Here is a 23,531-nt window from a genome sequence, read left to right on the forward strand (position 1 = left end):
CCTGGCAAATGGTCTCTGACCACCCCCCCCCAACCCAATCCTAAACCTAAGTTCTCACCATCACCCTAACCCTCATCCCTTGCTGCCATGAAAGATACGTTACCATTACCCAATTATCTTTTAACATTTTCATGAAATGGGAAAATTGTGCCCCAAAATTAACCACAAACACCCTTCAGACATACTCTCTCATGGAGTCCGAGCTACCACTTTTCTGTTTTGCCAAACTAAGTGTGTTTAGTTAAAAATAATGTCGACTGGGTGACGCAGTCAGTTGAGAGTCCAACTCTTGGTTCTGGCTCAGGTCACGATCTCATGGTTGTGGGATCGGCTCCGTGCTCAGCACAGAGTCTGAGGGATTCTCTCCCTCTCCATCTCCCCTCCCCCCACTGGAGCGCGCGCTCCCCCACACTCTCTCTCAAATAAATATATCTTTAAAAAAAAAACGATGTCTTCTGCAAGTATACTAGCATGGTACAGAATGAGGCAATGTCACAAACAGTGAGAGAAAACACATGCTTATAATTAAAAAAAAGTTTATTTTCAAAAGATTTTTGGAAAATATGTAGTCAAGAATTTCAATCCCACACAGGAAACACAAGCCATGCCAAGAAGGCCCAAGTGCCGTAACTATGTTTATTGACATCCTTTGTATTTGTCCAATGTATATCCGCTCACTACAATTTTTGTTTGAAATTTCTGGCATTAATTCCCTGAAAGGTCCAGACTCGCAAAAGCAATGTTACATACACAGTTGATTTTTACATTACATACTTGATATTTATACATTTGATATTTCCTTTGCACATGTCTATGGCTTGACTACTTTCAAGACAAAAGTCACATACAGAAATACAGACTCCTCAAAACATAAAAGTCAACAGTTGTCTAGAATGTGGTTTACGATAGAGGCTACAGGCGACACCTGACCCGTCTGTCAGGAAACAGACAGTCGTGCGCATCATACTGGACTCTGGCGAGGGGCGCTTTAGCCCAGGAACCCACTTACAATTCTTCTCTACATGTATAACATAGACACCAAACTATTTCACATGTGTTATATCTATATATACTTTTAACCAAATTCTGGTTTCAACCTCACAAACTGACAACATGTAAATACAAACACAAATGTTAGGAAAGGGTTGACATACATAGGAAAAAACAAATCTTATGCACTACAGTCTAGCATAAAGGCAAATGTGGTTTCAAAAAAAATAAAACCCACATACAATTAAAAAACTTAGTCAAGTCACCTAGTGTAACAGATTCCACAAACATCACGCTCCAGATGTCCACGTACCGCAGAGACCGCTCCGCGTCAATCGGGACGATGTCAGCAAAGACGTGCACTGAGAAGTGACCGCAAGTGAACACAGACCACGCACTTCGGAGACAAAGATGCCCGACCTTCCATTAAAAGCCAGGTTAAAAACGACTATGAAGTACCTGTCTGTACAAAGGGTTACATTCTCAGATCTAGGGCAACAGACACGTTTTCCCAGCTATGCATGCACACAGTATCCCGTGAAACAAATGATTCAGTTACTTAAAGAAGAAGAAAAGGCTAAAAAGAAAGAAAGAAAGAAATTAAATAAATAAATAAACTACCAGAACTCGGTTCGGCTGGTGAAACCACAAAGACACTCAAGCTCAGCAACACCCAAGAGGCTAAGGGATAAAATTCGTCATAAACTCTGGACGACTGATCCAACGTCAGCACTCTGAGTTCGAGTTTCTCGCTACCATTTCATACCATTCTTTTCTTTGGGAACAAAAAGTCAGTTTGAAAAGAACCAGTGTTTTGGAATGACCAACGTTACTTGACAGGATGGCCTTTTCTTCCAGACCCAGAACTTGGTAAAGACAGAGCGCTCAACCCAAAGGGCCTGGAGAAGGTAGATTTCACAAGTCACTGGCGGTTAGACCATCATTCTAATGCAATGGAGCTACTAAAATACATCTACTTGTTATTAAGAAGAATTAGAAAACTAACATGTCCTTTTCTCCAGAATTACAAAAGATAAAATCTATTAATCAGTACTCTAATGTGATTACGGAAAAATAGCCAACTGAAGTTTAAAAAAAAAAAGCATAGGCTGTCTATAACATTGTCGCCACTGGATTTCCTGCAGTTTTAATGCTTTCCACCTGTTTTGAGGACCGAGCACATCCAGGCCTTAGAAACCCTTTAGCATATTCATGGTTGGGTCAATAGTCATCCCTACCCTTGGGGTAAAAGTAACGTGGCTTATTACACACACTTGTTTCATTCTTGAGTATTTTCTACGGGATTATCTGACATTCGTTCTTCTAAAGGTAAGAAAAGGTGTCAGGAAAATATTCCTTGAATTATTTTGGAATTCCAGAGAGACATCTGGCAGTTTGATACTTTCCTCCTCCCCCATCACAATTTCCCTCTTTTAAAATTACAATCGACAACTCACATAAGATTTAATCACATTTATTTAAAATAAGGGAGAGCTTTTCAATAATGCTCCCCCCTCCAGAGAACTAAAAGGGTTAGTGGAGCTCAGTGCCAGTAATTAAGAGGTTGATACCATAAAGTTCTAACTTGGACACAGGTGTGTCACACCCAGGAAAGATGTTACACACTTGCAAACTTGTGCTTTCTTTCACATTTTATAAGCAACACAGGTTAATTTCAACTTCACTGCTTCATGGGTAATGCAGACGTGTGTATCTTGGGTAGGTCTCTGCGTGCAGATGTCAGAGTTTCACCAGAGCAAAAAGCAAACACCCTCTCCAGGAGACTCTCTCCCTTTTGAGAAAACATTCTCCTATGCACTTTGTTTGTCAGATTATGTTTACTGAAACAATACCAACGAATGGAATTCTAGAGGAAAACCAAGAACAAACTGAACACAGGAAAGTGGAGAGGACCACGCTCTCCTTCCCCACAGCATGTGCCCGGGCGACCCCTGCAAGAGCGTGGGGCGCAGGCCTGGTCTCCGCCTCGGTTTGGTCCCCCACAGACTTACTTCTCGCGGTAATAGAGCAGGTAGTATTTCAGGGGATCTGGCAGAGGGAGGCTTAGGACCTTCTCGCGTAGGAAGTTTACTGGCGGGGCTGGCTTCGATTCCGGTGGGGCTCTGTCCTCCTCTCGTTCTTCTTCCAAGTCCTCACAGCTGTTGTCATCAGAGGGGCTGGAGATCCGACTGGCAAATACCTCTTTGTCCAAAAAGACAATCGTTTCCATGCGACGGCGGCGCACTCTCCTTCGCTTGGCCCTGGGAGTGTTCTTCAGTCCATTTCCGCTGCTGCTCACTGTCTCCTGACGGATGACCTTTTTAATGGTGCCCCGGATGGCGATACGAGCCAGGTCCTGGAGGCTTCGCACGGCCAGCGGTGCTGCGGAGCAAAAAAGGAGACGCGTCAACCTCGTCAGTGAGGGACCCAGACAGCACAGAGCCCTAACTCTTGGAAGGCCGTCCCCTCATGGTCATTCGCAGTCACTGTCATTCGCAGGCATATTTATAGCACAAGCACAGGGGAGCATTCCCAGCAAATGGCAATGACAGCTCTAACGTGCATGCATGTGGTCCTTCCCAAATGGTATTTTCAAACACACTAACCCCGAACTCATAAGGAAAGGAAGCAAGGTCGTCCATCTCATCAGTCAGAAGCAGAAGAAAACCCCAGGTTCATGACTCTGTTGACTGTATTCACTCCTGGACTCTAGCTCACCCAGTGGAAACACAGTGAACGTAGGGTTCCAGAACTCTTTTATCTACCTTCACATTTTCACAGTACTTCACAAATTGAGTATTTGTTCCTTTTTTATTAGAGAAAAGCATATCCAAAACATTTTTAATAAGTACAAAAACTCCAAAGCATACTGAGGAAAAATAAAATCTGGTGATTAAAGTCGAGCTCAGTTTAATGTGGCAGTACACACATGGCGACAGGAGCGTTCTTCTTAAAGGGGGAGGAATCGGGGTTGTGTGTTCAAATACATTATACTGAAAGCCACCATCACTTTTTTCCCTCCAGGACCTCACTTCTTTTTTTTTTTTAATTTTATTTATTTGACAAAGAGAGAGAGCACAAGCAGCAGGAGCGGGAGAGGAAGATCCGGGGCTCCAGTACCTAACTTCTTCCAAAAAAGATGACAATACGTATAGGGAGGGTTCTTAGGTTGTCTGCAACATTTATTACCCAAATCAGAGCGGCCTGCACAGAATCCCGTGCAATGCTCCCTGTTCCACAGGAGCCGGGGAAGCGCCCGGGCCCCAGGCTCTCGGCACTTTCGCCCCAGTGTCCACACCAGGCCTCCTCTCCTGCTCAACTGTCCAAGACAGGCTCCAGCACGTGTCCCACGTGCCCTGTTACGCCAACACTGTAATCATGACGTTCTGCTCAATACACCTACCTTTTCCTTGCCTTGCCCCTCAGTCTGCTGAATGGACTTCTTCTCTGGCTCTCCCGAGGTCCTGTTTGAGGGGAACCAACTTGGCCTAAGTCTCTCCTGCCAGCCCCTCCTCCACCATGGCTAGTAGTGTTCCCTTGGGTGCTGATTTCTACTATTTTCCCACTCTACGTGTCTATCAATCCTTGGCTGGACAGCCACGCTGTGTATGGTTCAAGTAACAAAGACTAGGCGGCAGCTCCCAGGGCTCTGCTCCATTCCTGACTGGGGTCCTGAGACTCCCCCAGACCCACATCGACAACAGATGCCGGACACTTCAGGGCCCACATCCTTCCTCAGGAACATCCTATGTGCCTGCCCCTGAATCCCTTCCGCTGTCAAGGCCACCATCTCCATGGACACAACTTCGCTAGTGTAGAAAACTCTGGCCCAGGAAGACAAAGTTACACATAACTTCAGGAACCCTAAACAACATCACATGATTATTTATCGCCCAGCATTAGCTGTGAAGCTCTGGCCTCAAAACCAGCATCTCAGGGTGTCCTCCATGCTGTCACAACTCTTACCCAGACCCAATCAAGCCCTCACACCAAGAGACCTGTCTTCAACCAAACCCCCAAGAAGCCTCATAGATGCACCGACTATGGCCCCACCTTCTGACACTCGGGCAGTGTTCTGGAAGGCTGCACCCTGGCTGACTACGAGCAATGCTAGCTTCTCCTGGGGAGACTTCCAGGGAGCATGCATGTGACAAATTCACCCTCCACCTGGCCACCAGTGTCGTCAAGAAGACAGAAGCACCACAGCTTTTAGTTCACACATCTGGTGGCTCCCACAGCCTCCACGACAAGTCTAACCTACACAGTGGACCCCCACTTGGACCACGCGGAGGATCATCCATGTTCAAAGTCCCCACCAGCCTCTGCTCGTGCTTTTTCTCCCTTTCTTCTCTCTGCAGAGAATTCACTTTCACCCAAAACGTCCCATCCTCTGTCAAACCGTCCCTGGTCCCTCTCAGCCCCTTTCTATATTGTACTGTTGCTCGTTACCACATTTCAAGGACCACATCTACGGCATGCAACCTCCACTTAGCAGAGACCAAGGCAGAGCATGACTATCTGATAAACGATTCCTCATAAATTAAAAAAAAAAAAAAAAATCTGGAAGGAATTTGCCAACATGTATTATCTTTGGGTGGTGAGATTATGGTTATTTTTTCCCTTTTTTTCGTGCATATGGTCAGAATGCAGAATCCATGCTGAATGGTTTTATTTTAAATACAATAATCTGCAATTCTCATTCCCGTGTAAATTTCTGTTTAAATTATAAACCAGTATCTGGATAAATGCTGGCCCTGATGTCAGCTCTTTCTGGTTCTACATCCTGAAGGAGTTGAAGACACAGGCCTAGCCAAGTAAGGCTCCATGGTAAGCCTCCCACCACACACCAGCAGACCGGCTGAAGCATGTGCCCACGAGGCAGCCCCAAGGAGGAAAGGGTCCCATGACTCTGCAAGAGCCCTCTGGCTCAGTGGTGCTGGGAACACACTCGCTCTGTGAGACCTCTCCACAAAGCAGAATTAACTCCCTCTCATGGGAGTCTTCTGCTTTCAGTGGCATGACCAGCAATAATTCCTGTAGATTTAAAAGAAGGCGAAAATAACCTAAAATAGGCCGAAAACACATTATGATTTTTCAATGTCTAAAAATCATTTGACATTTTAAGGTTTTAATAGGTAGAAAAATGCTCTTTAATATCAAAAGGTTCCTTACAATTTGTCTTTCTCTTCAAATTCTAATGAGATTTTTTTAAAGATCTAAAGGATAAGTAAGGGTCTTTGCACTTACGTAACTGGACAAGTCTTGATTTTCCGGACTCTGAATGACAGGGCTGGATCAGAGGAGCAAAAGAAACTGCCAGAATCTTCTTGGTTTCCCAAGCAGAAGGGCCAGTTCGCGTTATCTTAGTCAACTGCCCCAAAGAGAAAACAAGAATATTCACAAGATTTGGCTACTGTTAGTTTATATTAAATCATTCCTACGTATAAACTAAAAATACACAGATATGCTAATAATGACATAACCTGACAACAGGGGCCCCTAATGTGATGTGACATGAAGTACCCATAATGTATTAATATTGTTGCAAGGATGTTTTGCCAGAAAATGTTCAAACCGTCTAGACCTAATTTCTGTTTACAAGGAATACGTATGTTAGAGAAAAGAAGTCAAAGGGTCCCAAGAAGAGACAATCAGATGAGACAACCTCCCTGGGCTCTCCACAAGAGTCAGTGCTGAGGGCAACAGTGGGGGGGGGGGCACAGACACCCTAAAGTCAAAGTTATTAAAGACGCTCACCACCACCTGCAATGCTTCCATCTAGACGGGATCCCAGGCTGTTTTTTCTGGAGGACAGAGACCATAAAAAGACCTTCTCGCGACAACATGACCACACACCAAACAGCAGCTACTAGTGCGGTTTCACGGTCACCTCAGGAGCTTCTCCTCACTACAGCATCGCGCTTTGTGACGTCACCACCACGACACACACCCCCCTGCAGTGAAGCTCATGGAAACACCCCTACGAATCACAGTGTTAGGGGCACCAGAAGACCCTCATTAGACAATACGGACCTCCAGTGTGTTCTGTGTGATGGTACCAGTTTCTGAAAGGCCCAAGCAGGTCACAGTGCTATTTTCTGCTCACTTTTGACATGCTAGAATCATACACACTCTTGTCTAAAAATATCTAAGCCAGCAAATCCTCTAAAAACTAAGATTTTATACCATGAATCTTAGAACTGAAAGCATTAAGCAGCCACGTACTAGGTAAACATCAACAGGTCACTCACACTCTTATGTACCAGCAAAAACTTCTTCTTAAAAACATTTTTTCAAGGAGAAGTTCTACTTACAATGAACATCAAGTATCTAAATACAACCGATAAATAATGTGTGAGCCGTTCAGGAAATCCATGTTCCAGACAAGGGGATGGGTACTGAAAACATGTCTACGACCCTCAAATTAATATGCCCGTAACACAAGTCCAGTAAAAGGGCTGACATATGTTTCTGATACAACAAAGATTTCTAAAATAATTTAAGTAAAGGGGAGCTCAGGTGGCTCAGTTGGTTAAGCAGCCAACTCTTGATTTCAGCTCAGGTCACGATCTCAGGGTTGTGGGATGGAGAGCCTGGATCAGGTGTGCTCAGCAGGGAGTCTGCTCCAGGATTCTCCCTCTCCCTCCACCCCTCCGCCCACCCCCCTCACCCCCCCACACCCCCTGCACAAGCACTCCCTCTCTCAAATAAATAAATCTTTTTTTTTTTAAGATTTTATTTATTTATTTGACAGAGAGAGAGAGACAGCCCGCGAGAGAGGGAACACAAGCAGGGGGAGTGGGAGAGGAAGAAGCAGGCTCCCAGCACAGCAGGGAGCCTGATGCGGGGCTCGATCCCAGAACCCTGGGATCACGCCCTGAGTCGAAGGCAGACGCTTAACGACTGAGCCACCCAGGCGCCCCTCAAATAAATAAATCTTTTAAAAAATAATAACAGGGGCGCCTGGGTGGCACAGCGGTTAAGCATCTGCCTTCGGCTCAGGGCGTGGTCCCGGCATTCTGGGATCGAGCCCCACATCAGGCTCCTCCGCTATGAGCCTGCTTCTTCCTCTCCCACTCCCCCTGCTTGTGTTCCCTCTCTCGCTGGCTGTCTCTCTCTCTCTGTCAAATAAATAAATAAAATCTTTAAAAAAATAAATAAATAAAAAATAATAATAAATTAAATAAAGATGTATTTAAAACAATATTCTGAGAAAGAAGAGGAAAAAGGAGGACATGTAGCCCTGCTATCCACAATGATGACAGCAATAAGCACGTGAGACTGTCGGCAAGGGCATGGGTGGCTCCTCTCCTGCAAGGCAGCTGTCCGAAGTTAAAATACGGAGCCTCTGATCAAGCACTTCTGCTTTTGAGACTGCACCTGGAAGAGCTCATGGGTGTAGACAAAGATTAAGATAAATAATACCCACAAACATGTCTACACACACACTCTTCACAGCAGCACTGCTTGCAAACAGAAGAGTGGAAAGAACCCAAACGTCCATCAAAAAATCACATTTTCATATGCCAACAAAGAACATTTTTAAATAAACAAAATAGGGACAGAAAAGAACTTTCACTTATACCAAATATCAAATACTTAAAATGAACAATAAGCGACGTGTAAAACCTAAAACTATCAATTCCTATTTCATATGTCTGGATGAATACATGGAATGGAAAAAAATTTGCATATTTTCACCAAAGTAAAGTTATGAAAAAAGTGTGTTTGCTTATATATTTTTTGAGTAAACAGATAAAGACAAACAAAGTGGCTACTACAGAGGAAGAGGAGGGAACATACGTGGAAGGGAATTCTGTGAGTACTCATTATTTAGATCTTGGAACTTGGAAATACTTTACAAAGTTATAAACCCTAAAACGGCAATCCCTAAACACTGGAACAGATGAGCTGTAAGTCAGGCTGACGGTACAACCTCACAGGGAAGCATTATTCCCAGTAACTTTCAAACACGTGAGTCTGTACATCCCCAGGGGAACAGAAGGGCAATCTAAGGGCAGTCAGGGAGCAGGCCTTCCAGGATAGGACACAGGTAATGCTGATTTAAGACGGAAGAAGTCAGAAAAACCCTCTGGTCCTGACTTTGAGTTGGAAATACCAATATAAACCCATGGTGTGTTTTATGTCCAAAAGCCAAAGCAACAGAAACGTAAGTAAGTACTGGGTGGGGTGGGGGACTTCCTAGCTCCAGAATTCCACTGAAAAATATAACCCAGTATTAAAGATTCCAACAAAGGCCCCACCTGTGTTCTCTAAACACCAATTCCCACTGAACTTAAAATTAACACAGATCCTCAGAAATGGTTAATTCCAACTTTGTGGTAAAAAATACACAAAATATGCGTGGAACAGCTTTTCTTACCAGAAAGTAACAAAACCATCAAAGACCACTGAGAGTATATCAGAGCCCAAGAGCCAAACTGGAGAGGTGCCCATTGGTCAAGACAGGACATTTTAAGCTTTAATAAGAATCACACGATGATTAAAATTTTAAGTATGTTTATATCCATAAATTCAGACCGCCACTGGAAACCAAAAAAAATCTTATTAGTCACCACTTTCAAGAGATGCTAGAGAACCAGATTATTGAGCAAACTGATAAACAAAGCTTAAGAATCAGAATTTATGCAGCCTCTCCTTATACAGTGAACCTGGGGTAACCAAGGCAGTATATAGTTGCAGGGTACAAAATCAGTGTGCAGAAATCCACCGCACATATACACACTCATAAAGATGCAGCAGAAAGAGAAATTAAGAAAACAATCCCATTTACAACTGCTCCAAAAATTACAAAATATCTAGAAATGAACTTCAAAAGGAGCTGAAAACCTCTACTCTGAAATTTATAAAACACTGATGAAAGAAACTGAAGACAACACAAAGACACAAAATGGATTAAGGCCCTAAACGTGACACCTAAAGCCATAAAAACCCTAGAAGAGAGCCCAGGCAGTCATGTCTCCGACATCGGTCATAGCAACATTTTTCTAAATAGGTCCCTTGAGGCCAGGGAAATAAAAGCAAAAATTAACTGCTGGGACTACATCAAAATAGAAAGCTTCTGCACAGCAAAGCAAACAACCAACAAAACTAAAAGACAACCTCCTGAATGGGAGAAGATATTTGTAAACGACATATCCGATAAAAGGTTCGTATCTAAATTACATAAAGAACTTACACAACTCAATGAACTCAATGCCCAAAAACCCAATAATCCGACTTAAAAATGGGCAGATGACCATGAGCAGATATTTCTCCAAAGAATCCAGATGCCAACACACACACATCACTCGTCACCAGGGAAGTGCGTATCAGAAGCACAGCAAGGGGCGCCTGGGGGGCTCAGCTGGTTGAGGGTCCAGCTCCTGGTTTCAGCTCAGGTCGTGATCTCGGGGTTGTGAGATTGAGCCCCGCATCAAGCTCCATGCTCAGCACGGAGTCTGTGCGATTCTCTCACCCTCTCCTCTGCCCCTCCTGCTTGCGCTTTCTCTCTCTAACATAAATAAATAAATCTTTAAAAAAACAAAACACCACAATGAGATACCACCTCACACACATCAGAATGGCTAAACTCAATAACACAGGAACAAGTGCTGGTGAGGACACAAGAAAAAAGAACCCTCCTGCACCACTGGCGGGAATGCAAACTGGTGCAGCCACTCTGGAAAACAGTACAGAGGGTCCTCAAAAAGTTAAAAACAGAAGTACCTTACAATCCAGCATTGCACTACTAAGTATTTACCCCAAGAATACAAAGACACTAATTCAAAGGGATACACGCACCCCCGTTTATGGCAGCATTATTTACAATAGTCAAGATATGGAAGCAGTCCAAGTGTCCACGGAGAGATGAATGGATAAAGAAGATAGAGGGCGTATACACACACACACACACACACACACACACACACACACACACACTGGAATATTATTTGGCCATAAAGAAGAATGAAATCTGGCCATTTGCAATGACATGGACAGAGCTAGAGAGTATTATGCTAAGCAAAATAAGCCAGTCAGAGAAAGACAAATACCATATGATTTCACTCATGTGGAATTTAAGAAACACAAACACTGAACAAAGGAAAAAAAAGAGACAAACCAAACAACAGATGTTCTCTTAAAGAACAAACGGAGGGTCATCAGACAGGAAGTGGGTGGGGGGTGGGGGAAACAGGTGAGGGATGAAGAGAACACATATGTTGATGGGCACCGGGTGACGTATGCAAGTGCTGGATCACCGCCTCACACGTCTGAAGCTACTGTAACACTGCACGTTAGCTATACTGGAGTTAAAACTGAAAAGAAAAAAGTAGTCGAGGTACGAAATGCAGAGAAATGATCGAATCAGAATGTACCGTTCTGCATCCCTTAATGAGATAATGGATCGGGACCACAACCGCACTGCCAGCATCGGAAACGGAGACAACAGGCGTGATGTGCGTGCATACGACGTACACTGTAGCACGTGGTAACCTAAGTCCTCCAAAACCTAAGTCCAACTAGAAACTAAGCAAGGCTTTAGGTCCAACTAACAATTTATAATGGAAACCGGGAGCAGAAGAATATGGACAACATCAGCACAGAGTCATGTCACCTCCAAATCCAGGCTACAGGAAACTGTAAGACAAATCACCTGATTTCTTTTCCTCAACAAGTATATTACAAGGAAAAAGTAAAAAGAAAAAAGAAGAAGTTACAGATAAAAAACACTTAAGAGATCTATCAACCAGGGGAACCAGGCAGGCTCAGTGAGTGAGTGGAGCGTGCAAGTCCTACTCTTGGGGTCATGAGCTAAGCCCCATGCTGGCTGCAGAAATTACTTAAAAATAAAATATTTAAAAGAGAGAGAGAGAGAGCGAACAACCAAATACAAGACATAAATCTTAAATGGAGACCCATTCTATTCTCCAAACTAGTCAAACAAATTTTGAGGCAATTAGGAAAATTGGAACACTAGCTGACCATTACTAGGAAATTGGTGGTAGTTTTTTAGATCGATAATGGTTTTGTGGTATCTGAAAAAAACAGCCCTTATCTTTTATAGATACACTTTGAAATATTTATGGATAAAAATTTTGTTTTACTTAGCAATATTCACTATAGTCTGTATAAAACAGTAAATCACAGAATATTATACACACAGCCTCATGCCCAATTCCAGGAACCAGAGGATACGCTATTGTCCACAATTCCACAGCTTACTATATAATCGCTCAATATGATGATAGGAAATGTTAAATGGCTTAAAATTATCTCATCAATTAAGTAAAACATCGTAACTTCTAAACCGTATGCACAATGACCTTCTTGGAAAAGGGTACAAACTACAAGAATCCTACAGTAACAGTGCTTAAGGTGAGGATTGTGAGCAATTTTTCTTAATTTTCATATGTTCTGGATTTTCAACAATGAATGATTACTTTCTAAGCAAAATAAATTAAATGCTAACATTTTTAAATTGCAGAAAATCACACAAAAATGCACACTCTCCTAATTTTTATCACACCCGTTTCCTAGTTCTTTGTGACTAAGACATTCTCCCTGATGACCAATTCAGGTTTGATTAATCTGCTTGTTTATTACAACTTGTTTTTCTCAATGAAGCACAACAGCTACAACATACAGAAACATGCACGACCAAACAGCAGACTGAGACAAGGTTCCTCCTAAGGAAGAGATTCCTGTTGAATACTCGCTGTCACAGAATTTAACAGTTAAAACAGAACTACCCTAATGACTTTTACATATAATTTCTAACAACAGAATAAGCATACTAGAATAGCTGTGGAGGAGGGGAGGGAGGCGGGAGAGAGGAAGGGAGAGAGGAGGAGACAGAAGGGAGGTGAGGGTAAGGGCTCACAGTGCAGGCTCCAGGGTGCCTACTGAGTCAGGCCCTGGCCCAAGCTAGGCTGTCTTTCTAACCTGTCCCCGCCTGCGTCCTCGTTTGTGAAACGGAGGGAGGTGTCATGAGGGATCCAAGGAAAAATACACGGAAACTTCTTAGAACAGACCTTGGCCAATAGTAAGCGTGTCAGTTATGAGAGGGATCTGACCTTCTCTTCCAGTGGCATGACAAGGATGCCCCCTACTTTGAGAAGACTCTTCATGTACTCTTCATGCTCTTTCTGCACACCAGCCCCACAGTACACACGATCGTACTGAGAACAATCTGGAGAAATCTCCAGGCAATTGCCAGTAACAAAGGAAGGTTCACAGAAGTCAAATCTGAAAGCAAAAAATGTTTTCTGTAACTGAATATATCACAGTGTAGCAAGTCTCTATAGTAAATCTATACTAACCACAGGTTATGTTTTCCTTGAACAACCCTATAATGACATAATAAATTGACAGAGCCAGAAGCTGGAAGTCAGACCTCCGAAAAGAATTATATTATTAATAAACAGAACCCTCGAAATTCCAAACAAAATATTGTGAAAGTGAATGTCATAAACTTAATACAGACTTAAATCATCTAACATCCAATCATCACTGTCTTTGCTCTGTTTTTATAAATCATTACCTTACTTAAGCTCTACTAAAACCACGTAGAACGAGGGTGTCCGGTGGCTCAGTCGGCTAAGTGTCCAACTCTTGGTTTCAGCTCAGGTCATGATCTCAGGGCTGTGAGACTGAGCGAGTTCGCGTCGGGCTCCCTACCCAGCGCGGAGTCCGCCCGAGAGCCCCTCTCTCCCTCTCCCTCTGACCCTCCCCCGCGCTGTGTGCACATGCCCGCGCGCTCTCTCCCTTTCTCTAATAAATCTTCAAAAAAATATATAAAAACAAGTAAAATGAAAGAAAACTACATTTGGTGTTTCTAAAAATGTTAAACCCTAAAATAAGAACTTTAATGCCTTATTTAAAAATGGCAAGAGGTAGTTATATATACTGTTTAAAGACAAATGCAACAGTTCTGTTTTAGAAACAATTAGATGATAAATTGTTGTCCGTGCTGGAAACATGAAAATTGGGCAAAATGAACATTCCATTTCCTTCCCTTATTATATTGGTGAAAAATTACCTTTCCCTGGTATCATAGTTAAAAAACCTAAAGCCCTCAAAAGCACAAAATATTTAAAAAATAATTAGAACAGCTATGCATATACCCTGATTCTCCTGCCAAAGTTGAATCATGTTTGCTGGTATATGAACACTAATAAATTTATTTCTCCCGCCTCCTCAAAAGTTTAAATTATAATCCACACAGCAACCCAAGAGTAGAATTTGATCTTACTTGTCAAAGCTGTCGCTGGTTCTAATGAAGAAGTCCAGCTTCTGCTTTGCGTATTCTATTACGTCCGAGTGGAGTTCAACCCCATGGTTCACACCAAAAGGACCTAAAATGTTCCAGAATAAGAAAACTTTTAGAACTAGGGCAAGAACTCTTACTTTTAATCTCTACTTTATCAACTGCAATGCACCAGATCAGCATGTATAATTACATGAAGAAATTCGCAAGGTTTTGAGGTCTTACCACATTACTGGACCTAAATCACCCAAGCTAATCTTTAAATATGCAGGACAGACTATGCTCACAACATTGTAAATGCTTCTTTCTTTGACATTAGCAACGCCACAGCTTTCCAAAGCCCGGGTCTCTCTGCTCTCAAACTTTTTTTTAAAGATTTTATTTATTTATTTGACAGAGATAGAGACAGCCAGCGAGAGAGGGAACACAAGCAGGGGGAGTGGGAGAGGAAGAAGCAGGCTCCTAGCGGAGGAGCCCGATGTGGGGCTCGATCCCACAACGCCGGGATCACGCCCTGAGCCGAAGGCAGACGCTTAACCGCTGTGCCACCCAGGCACCCCTCAAACTTTTTTTTTTTAATTTTTTTATTTATTCATTTGACAGAGAGAGAGAGACAGCCAGCGAGAGAGGGAACACAAGCAGGGGGAGTGGGAGAGGAAGCAGCAGGCTCATAGCGGAGGAGCCCAATGCGGGGCTCGATCCCAGAACGTCGGGATCACGCCCTGAGCCGAAGACAGATGCTTAACGACTGAGCCACCCAGGCGCCCCTGCTCTTAAACTTTTAAAGAATTATTTGAAGATGTAAAAAAGCCAAGATCTGCAACGAAGAAATCAAGATCTTACTAATGAATTAAGAAAGAAAAATGTTATTTCCAAATGAAACCGGACTCAGGACGTGTTCCACTAAAGGTCGCCCCAAACACTCAGACATGGACACAAATAGCTTTTGATCATCATTAAAATAAAACTATGACAAGGGCGCCTGAGTGGCTCAGTCTGTTAAATGTCCGACTCTTGATTTCAGCTCAGGTCAGGATCTCGGGGTTGTGGGATCGAGCCCTGTGTCGGGCTCTGTGCTCAACATGGAGTCTGCTGCAGATTCTCTCTCTCCCTCTCCCCCTGCTCCTTCCCCCACTCGTGTGCATGCGCACACTCTGTCTCTAATAAATAAATAAAATCTTGAAAAAAATGAACAAAATAAATAAATAAAACTATAACCAAGTCACTGACTTCCATCCCCGCTGCCCTCTGGCTAGCAGCACATGCCAGAAACGAAGGAAACCTTTACTTTCCTACTCGTCATAGTTTCATTAGTCCCTCTCACCCTTTACCAAAACCTATTAAGTAGTTAATTCTCATAACAGATATAGGACATAGTTCCTACCCCCAAGAAGCTTAACACCAAACAGAGTAATAACATATTGACCCTGACTCACCCCAATAAAAAGATGACTAAGAGGAGAGGGAGGGCACAGGAGGAGTTAGGACTAAGACATCAAGGGCAGCACTGAAGCCAGACTGAAAGCCACCCCCTGCCCCCCGCAGGAGGACATTCCACGCCCTAATCACACAGCACTTTCAGGTCAGCTGCACAGGAATGCAGCAGAAAAGGGATAAAGTTCGGGGCCAGACAGAAAGGCAGTTGGGTTTATAAAAGAGTCAGATGAAAGACTCCAGACCTCACATCTGCAGGCACTGGGACGCCAACACGGTCTTCAGCTCTGGAGTGATGTGCATGAAGCAACATTAACGGCTGAGGAACCTAGAGAGGGAGCCCCAGAACACATGGTGCAGTGCGTGCAGCCTCCTCCCTGCAAGTGCAAGAGTCTACCCGTGAAAGGAAACTCTCCAGCCACCTCCTTCAAATACATCACACCAGTACAGAGTATCCACTGCAGCCCCCAAAAAAGCTTCCCTTCCTTTAGATCTCTCTCCACCCCAACATGTAATTACATTCCTAGCAAACAGCTGACTCAGAGAAGAGAAGCTGTTTATAATTTCCAGGGAATGTCAAGTGCACCAGGTCACCTCAGGCTTACTGTGAGAACTGAGAATCTCAGCTCTTTTCAAAAGCATTTCTAACCTAGTCAATTTGATGCCCCATTCCCCTCTCCCCAAACAGCATCTCATCCTTAGCTCCCCCAATTTCTCTGCTCCACTGATTTGCCCTTTGCTAATTCCAGAAGGATACATCACCTGGGCTCTTCACAAAGCAGTCTCAATCCAAGACAAATTAAGTTCAAAAAGCATTTAGCTTTAAAAAACAAAACAAAAACAAACCTAAAAATTTGAGGATAGCAATCTATAGCCTAAAGTCAAATGATGTCACAAAACTTCACCAAAATTCCAAAGTCTATGAACTTATAAAGAACAAAAATACCATTCCATACCCACAAAAATCACCTGTTACTGCTAAGATTTTCTGTAACAACCTCAAAGAAACAATGCCGTGGTGTAGTGGTGATGGCGCCTGGGGTCCAGATGCCACCCTCTCTCACAGATGCTGCAGCAGCCTCAGCCCTGCTTCCTCTTCAGAGAAATCTTTTAAAGGACAGGTCAGCCCCTGTTACTCCTCCAGCAAAACCGTTCTATCTCAGAGTAAAAACAGACACCTAAACCCTCAATTATCTGATATTGTTGTTTCAATAACAAAAATGCCAATCCCCATGTGTAGTCTCACAACTTATTTGGGAAAAGAGGCAAAACCTGTGAAGTCCTTACCATCCCTAGAATTTATTTACAAAGAACAACTTACAAGTATTAGCTCTTAGAGCATTAAAACAATATAAACCAAAACTGCTTAGAAGAACTTTAACTTCCAGAGAACTTTAAACTTAGTCTCAGTTTACAGACAAAGTGACAAAGCAGGCTGGGTGATTGTATTAAACAAGAAATCACTGTAAGGTCCCAATTTACACAATTTTCTTGGTCCTCTGTTGTCCAGAAGGAGGGTGCGCTGAACAGACAGTGGAGGTACAGGTGGGAGGGGGTAGGCAACAGGAGGGGTCCCTCCGAAAACTCGGAGCCCTCCCTTCACCAGCCCACCCAATGACTATGTATGAACCACAGCAGACGACTGCTCAGAAGGCCACAGACAAGGGCCCTACAAAGGAAACACTGCCGTGCACCATGAGACAGAAGGTGCTCGGCCACACTCTGCCCAGACTCACCTAGAATGAGCCCCACCATGGAGCTGAGGTAGCCAGTGCCACTGCCCAGGTTCAGGAAGGAGAGCCCCGGCTGCAGGTCCAGGGCCTCCATCACTTCCGAGTAGATGCACGGAGCCGAGAGGTGGATGTTGCCATGCTTCCACGCCAAATCTTTATAAGCATTTTCTTTAAATTCTTCAAGATAATAATCTGCGCGATCGATAGCTCGGAAAGCCTGCTCAACCAGCTCTGTCCGGATGTACTGTGCTTCTTTCAAGTTGTCTATTAGCTCGTCATTGTCTTCACCAGCACTCACAGCACCTCCCATCTTCAAGATCACACTTAGGCAACACTGCAATTAAAAGTGTTTTTAAAGAGCTATTTACATTAAAGGTAAGAGCACAACAGTTAAAGTTCTCATAACATGGCAATTTCAAATTCTGAATTCTGAAAATATCACAGATGGAATATATTTTGTCAGCACCCACCCAACCTACCCCACCCCCGCCAGATTCAGAAGGAAAAAAAAACCAAACCAGTTAAATACGAAATTCCATTGTATCTATCCGGAAATAAGTTTGTAATTTACAACATCAAATGAATTCAAATGAACCTGAGGTACCTAACACATATTTGACAGCTGAAAACATCATTAAAGTAGAAACTCAATATTTTACTACAAGTCGTCAATCTACAAAGCCAGGTATTTAGGATTAAAATTATCTTGACTATAGATCTCCTTAATGGAAATATATTCACGCATGGCAACGTCAATGGATATAAGCATAAAAAGAATACAGATATGTCTAGAAAAATCACACTAATATCAACTCCCTTTGAATATTTCAAGTGCTACAGATCAATTTTGAATAATAAATCTCCAAAAGCAAAAAAATGAAATAAAGATAAACAACAAATACTATAAGGTTACAGTTTATTTGAAATTCAAATTTAACTGGTGTCCTAAATCTCACCTGACAACCCTACACCCCACCCACACGCGAGTACGCAAGGGGTCCATTTAACTGGTGTCCTAAATCTCACCTGACAACCCTACACCCCACCCACACGCGAGTACGCGAGGGGTCCATTCAATCTGTTCACTTGGATTCAGACGTACACATTTCAGCCAAAAATACCACTAACAAAACTCTTACCCGGTAGGACGAATGGTGGCATTTTATCGTAACAAACACAAAATCTGTTTTCAGGCTACAGCTGCTCCAAGAACTCCTACACCCCCTTTGGAAGTGTATGTTAGGCAACCTTTCTACCTCTTTAACAATAAAAGATACATTGCTTACCTTCTTCCCAACTGCCTTTAAGAAGAAAAAGCAACAGTGTGATCACTTCTGAGCCACCTGCTAACATACAATGTGCCTCCATCTAATTCACAGGGGCCTCATCTTCATGAACCATAAAGATATCTTCTCCAATTTTATACATACCCCATGTAACTCTTTCCAAAAGAATGATTTTACTTCACATGAAATGGTAATGTTTTACAAAACATCGGATGTAAATTGTTGGGAAAAACAGAAAACACCAGACTTCACAAAGACTGACACATTTTCTGATTCAGGACAACTTCCATAATAACATACTATAATTTATTATTGCAATCCTCTGGACTTCTAACAGCAGAACGAGAAGCATAAACACTGGGGGAAGAGATTCCACACACACACACACACCATGCACACTACTGGCAACTGTGGTGGCAGACGTTTTCCCAGGAATAAAAATTAATGAGCACATGATAAATCTTCAGCTTCTCACAACAAATACACAAGATATGTGAAACGTAGGGCTTAGTATAAATGCTCTAACACTTCACAGTTGGAACAGTTTGTCTTCATCATCAAGATTTTAGAGCTGAATATTATACTTTCCAAATCACCAGATTTTGACCCCATTTCAGTTGTTTTTGAGCCCTTGTTAGGTTAAGGTCCACGACCAGTTAACTTAGCCGATTGGATAAAGTACTAATGAGGTCGAGTTTAATCTTCGATAAGCCACTTAGTTCTGAGGCTACAGTCTACATCTGTAGTCTAGGACAGTCATCTGGAAATTTAGGTCACTGCTTAAAAGTGGAGTTGCGTTTATTGCCTAAAGGTCTGCTCAGGAGCAGGCCTGGAAACCACGCATCTTGCACCGCGGATCAAACCGTGCACGTGATGTCCTACCACGCCAGCTCAGTACCATTACTCTACCTTCAGAAAGCAGACGCTAACTATATATCGGGCACATTTTATTTTCTACTGTGTAATCTATCGCTTATTTTCAACTTCACCTCACTTTGAAAGTTTATTCATATGCAAAAGCTAGCATTTTAGTAAAAAGAGCTACAACCTTTACAGGCACCACCCGCCAGTCACAGGCGGTCACGTTACTTTCACTACTGAGGCAAATTGGGGCCGAGCAACTATTTTGCTTATGATCACACACCAGCGCATGAAGAGAAGGCTAGAATTCAAACCCAGGACTGTCTAGCCAAAGGCCTACGTTCTCAAATTGTCAAAGGGAAAACATTCTTTAATACATACCATGTCGGTGACCCTTGCCACACACAACAGACCATGTAACTACGGGTGGTAGGTTGCGTGTGACCATCTACAGGGTCTGAGAATACTGCCTTTGCCGGGTCATCTCCCACTCCCTCACACTGGATACAATCACTGCTCATTCCTGACCGCCCCTGTGACTGGTCAGAAGACCACCCAAAAACAGCAACAACAGATTCAAAGATATCCTTGCCAAACCAAATATGGATCTACAGTCCCGTCAAATCCAATTGTTCAAAGTAATGGGAAATAATTTCTGGATGCTGTACTTAATTATACTTTGCAATCCCCAGTATAATTCACTACTCTGGGGTAACTGGCCAACAGGACAACCCTACTCTCACACTGCTCCTTCCAAAACCAACTTCGAGAGCACAGTGAAGAAGACAGTTGAGGAGCAGACACGGGAAGGTCTCATGACTGACAGCTAAGGAGGCTATAGTTGGCTCAACACAGCCTGAAGCCATGATAATGGGAATTGCAATTCCAGTCTACACTGGGTTTGTCAGACTACACATGGAGGGCCATGTTCCAACCTGAATATCACTTCTTAAGGGAAATGTGGACAAGGTAATTTCATGTGAAAAATGAGCTGGGAGAAAGGACCCTGTCGTGTAAGCCCTGAAAGGCTTCTCTTTTTTGTAATGCAAGGGCCTGACTTAAGTTTTGACTGGCGAAGAATAAACACTTTGCCTCCTGCCACTCCACTTGAAGAGCCAGGCCTTTGCTTGAGACCAGATCTTAGTTGATATCCACAACAGACCTTTTGGGCCACTTGTCTTTTCTCTTCCCATGCTTTACATTCCCTCTTTTGTTTTATATTCCCCCAAAAAGAGCAAGCCTGAGAAGCCCTAGGCTCCCACCCTCAACCCTAATACAAGCAGAAACACAGGCCCGTGCTCCTCGAGCTCTCTCTTCACAGCCCCCATCTCACTGTGTAGCCCCAGGTATGCTGTAAAATTTCCAGGTTCTCTAATAGTAAGTAATAAACCTTTATTTTTTTTTTCAGTTTCCTGATGGTTGTTGCTGAAAGGTGTCTTGCAATCGTAATAATCATATTGGTTATTGACAGACTGAGACCAGCAGAACACAGAACCAAAACCACACCTCCTGCTGGCAGAATAATGAAAGAAATACAGACTTATCTTGAAAACTAGAACTCTTGTAAGGAATACATATAGAAGAATTTTTTTGCAAACACTTGAAAGGCTGCCATGTACATACTATTCCTGGAGCTGGTAAAAGCTGGGTCCGTGGAACATGTTAGATGAAGACAATTTCTACTAAACACAGAAAAGCTTTCTAACAACTAGAATTCTAAATACTGAACTGTTCTTAGAACCTCGACAGCCTGTCACCCCCAGGGATGTTCCAGGTTAGGTACAAGCTGAGGTGGGCCCAGAAGGCCTAGGCACTGACCCCATCACCTCAGACATCCCCTCTCATTCCACCTCTAAAGCTCTATTTCACCCAAGCACAGCCACAAGTTCTGAGTTGTTTGCAGGACCCTGACTTCACTAATACTTGATTGACAGTCTACTCAACACCCAAAACGGAGTTCTTTACTTTAGCTACTCCTCTGCCAAAAAGAAAGAAAGAAGAAAACTATCATAGGCTTGTGACAAACAAAGGGGACAGACGGAGATTTAGGTAACTTTTTTGAAAGCACACATCAACTTGGGAGGCACATCCTATGGCGAAAAAAACAAACACGGGCACCAAGCCCAGCCAAGTTTTCCTCCCCCAACTATAGACCTTTTTCAGGCGCCTGAAGTTAAGTCCCAGGGTTCTGTGCCAATTCTTGGTATCCCCAAGGCTTGGAAAGGCAACTATCTTTAGAATTCTGTTTTTTGTTTTTTTAGAGATTTAATTTTAAGTAATCTCTACACCCAACATGGGGCTTGAACTCACAACCCCAAGATCAAGAGTCACACGCTCCATCGATGGAGCCAGCGGGGGGGGGGGGGGGGGGGGGGGGGGGCTAGACTGTCACCTTCCGAAAAGGTCCAAGATAGAATTTGTTTTAAACGTTGATAAGCCTTGACTTGCCTCAGAACTAACTGCAAACGCTTCCTACTTAATAAACTAGGGACAAACTGCATGTCTGTAGAGTCAAGAACATCCAAGGGTGCAAGCAACGGGCACTAGGAGAGAGACCTCCGGGAGGCCCTGGATCGCTAGAGGGCAAACCACAGGGCGCACCCGGGACAACCCCCCAGCGGAGCGCAGCAGGGGAAAGAGACACGGTCTTGGAGGATAAACGCCTGGGTGGGTTGGAAGGTTGAGGGGAGAGACGCAGGAGGGGGAAGCCCAGGGACTGGAAGGGGGAGACGCAGTGGGGAGGGCTAAGGAACGCTGGTGGGGGAAGGGGAGGAGGGGGAGACGCCAGGCGGGGGCTGGGGGGAGTCGCCGGTAAGGGGAGACGGGGAAGGGGGGCTCAGACGTCCAGGGAAGTCCGGGGGAAGGCGAAGACAGGATAGGAGGACGCCGAAACCGAGGGGGACGCCCCCCGGAGGGGGGTCCAGGCGCTCGGGACCGGGGGAGAGGAAGGGAGACAGAGAGGAGGGAGGGGTCCAGGGGGAGACGCCGCCGCCCGCCACAAGCCGGGCCGAGGGCGGCGGCGGTGGCGGCTCTACCTCCGGGCTCGGCCGGCCCGCGAGATCGGGCTCCCTAGGCCGCGACCTGGAGCTCCTCGGGCGCCCCTCGCCCGTCCGCGGCCCGGCTGCGCCGCCCCGACCTCTGCCGCCGTAAACATCCGCCGCCCCACTGCGCATATGCGCGCAACGGCCCGACTGCGCGTGCGCCCACGCCTGGCGCTTAAAGGGGCAACAGCGCTGCTGGTGGGCCCCGGGGCCGTCCCTGCCCTCGACTTCCCCACGGCGGACTGACCGTGAGGCGCATGAGAGGAAGGAGAGAGACGCAGGGCCGGCCCTGCACTCTTCGGGGGTATTGGAGGGGGAGCGGTCAAAGGACAGCTGCAGGTGAGGGTTATGATTTCTACGCACCACCCAAAGCTGGGACCCAGCGAGGAAGGGCCAACAGGTGAGAAAGAAATGAAAAACCCGTGTGATGGAATCGTAACTCACGGCAGTGGCTACTCTGGCTTTGATGACACGGAAGGGACATTCGAGCTAAGGTGCGTAGGACAAGAAAGATCCAACCGTGCGAAGAGAGGGTCCATTGGCTGCAGACCACGGAGAGCGGAAGTGGGCAGGAGCCACCTGCCGGGCACACACCTGAGAGGAGGCCACAGCAAGCAGCCCTGCCACCTCTGCTCAGCTTCAGCAGGCTGCCACCTCCAACACCTGCATCTGGGCAGACCCTTCACCTCTTTTATGGGCCTCAGCGGGGAAACACGGAGTTGGAATAGACCCCATCTAAGCTCTGTCCCACAAAGTGAACCGTGAACCCATAAATCCCCATATTGTGGAGCTGCTGTGCACAGTAGTCTCCATAACAGACAACTGGAGACGTCTCAGATGACACAAAGACCCAGCATCGTGGATTCTCAAGGTTTCTGTTCCTAGAGGATGATGGAGTTTTGGCAAGGGGGCAGAC

At 44.5% G+C, this 23,531-nt stretch overlaps 1 protein-coding gene across 3 annotated transcripts; it reads right to left on the reverse strand.

The window, feature by feature from the left end:
• Positions 1 to 519: 519 nt before the first annotated feature.
• PCMTD2 (protein-L-isoaspartate (D-aspartate) O-methyltransferase domain containing 2) lies at positions 520 to 22,737 on the reverse strand. 3 transcript variants are annotated; one of them, XM_048222317.2, is made up of 6 exons: positions 22,610 to 22,737; positions 17,431 to 17,761; positions 14,246 to 14,348; positions 13,068 to 13,239; positions 6,238 to 6,361; positions 520 to 3,372 (listed from the first exon to the last, which is right to left on the reverse strand). In XM_048222317.2, the coding sequence occupies exons 2-6, from the start codon at positions 17,735 to 17,737 to the stop codon at positions 2,999 to 3,001; spliced, it is 1,080 nt and encodes a 359-aa protein (XP_048078274.1). In that variant the 5' UTR covers positions 17,738 to 17,761; positions 22,610 to 22,737; the 3' UTR covers positions 520 to 2,998. The 3 variants fall into 3 exon arrangements, with proteins under 3 accessions (XP_048078274.1, XP_048078273.1, XP_057168387.1); XM_048222316.2 differs by lacking the exon at positions 22,610 to 22,737 and adding an exon at positions 18,714 to 21,862; XM_057312404.1 differs by lacking the exon at positions 520 to 3,372 and adding an exon at positions 3,409 to 4,454 and having other exon boundaries at positions 22,610 to 22,730.
• Between the last annotated feature and the right edge of the window lie 794 nt (positions 22,738 to 23,531).

This window comes from Ursus arctos, unplaced genomic scaffold, assembly GCF_023065955.2.
Source record: "Ursus arctos isolate Adak ecotype North America unplaced genomic scaffold, UrsArc2.0 scaffold_16, whole genome shotgun sequence".
In the NCBI taxonomy this organism is placed as follows: Eukaryota; Metazoa; Chordata; class Mammalia; order Carnivora; family Ursidae; genus Ursus; species Ursus arctos.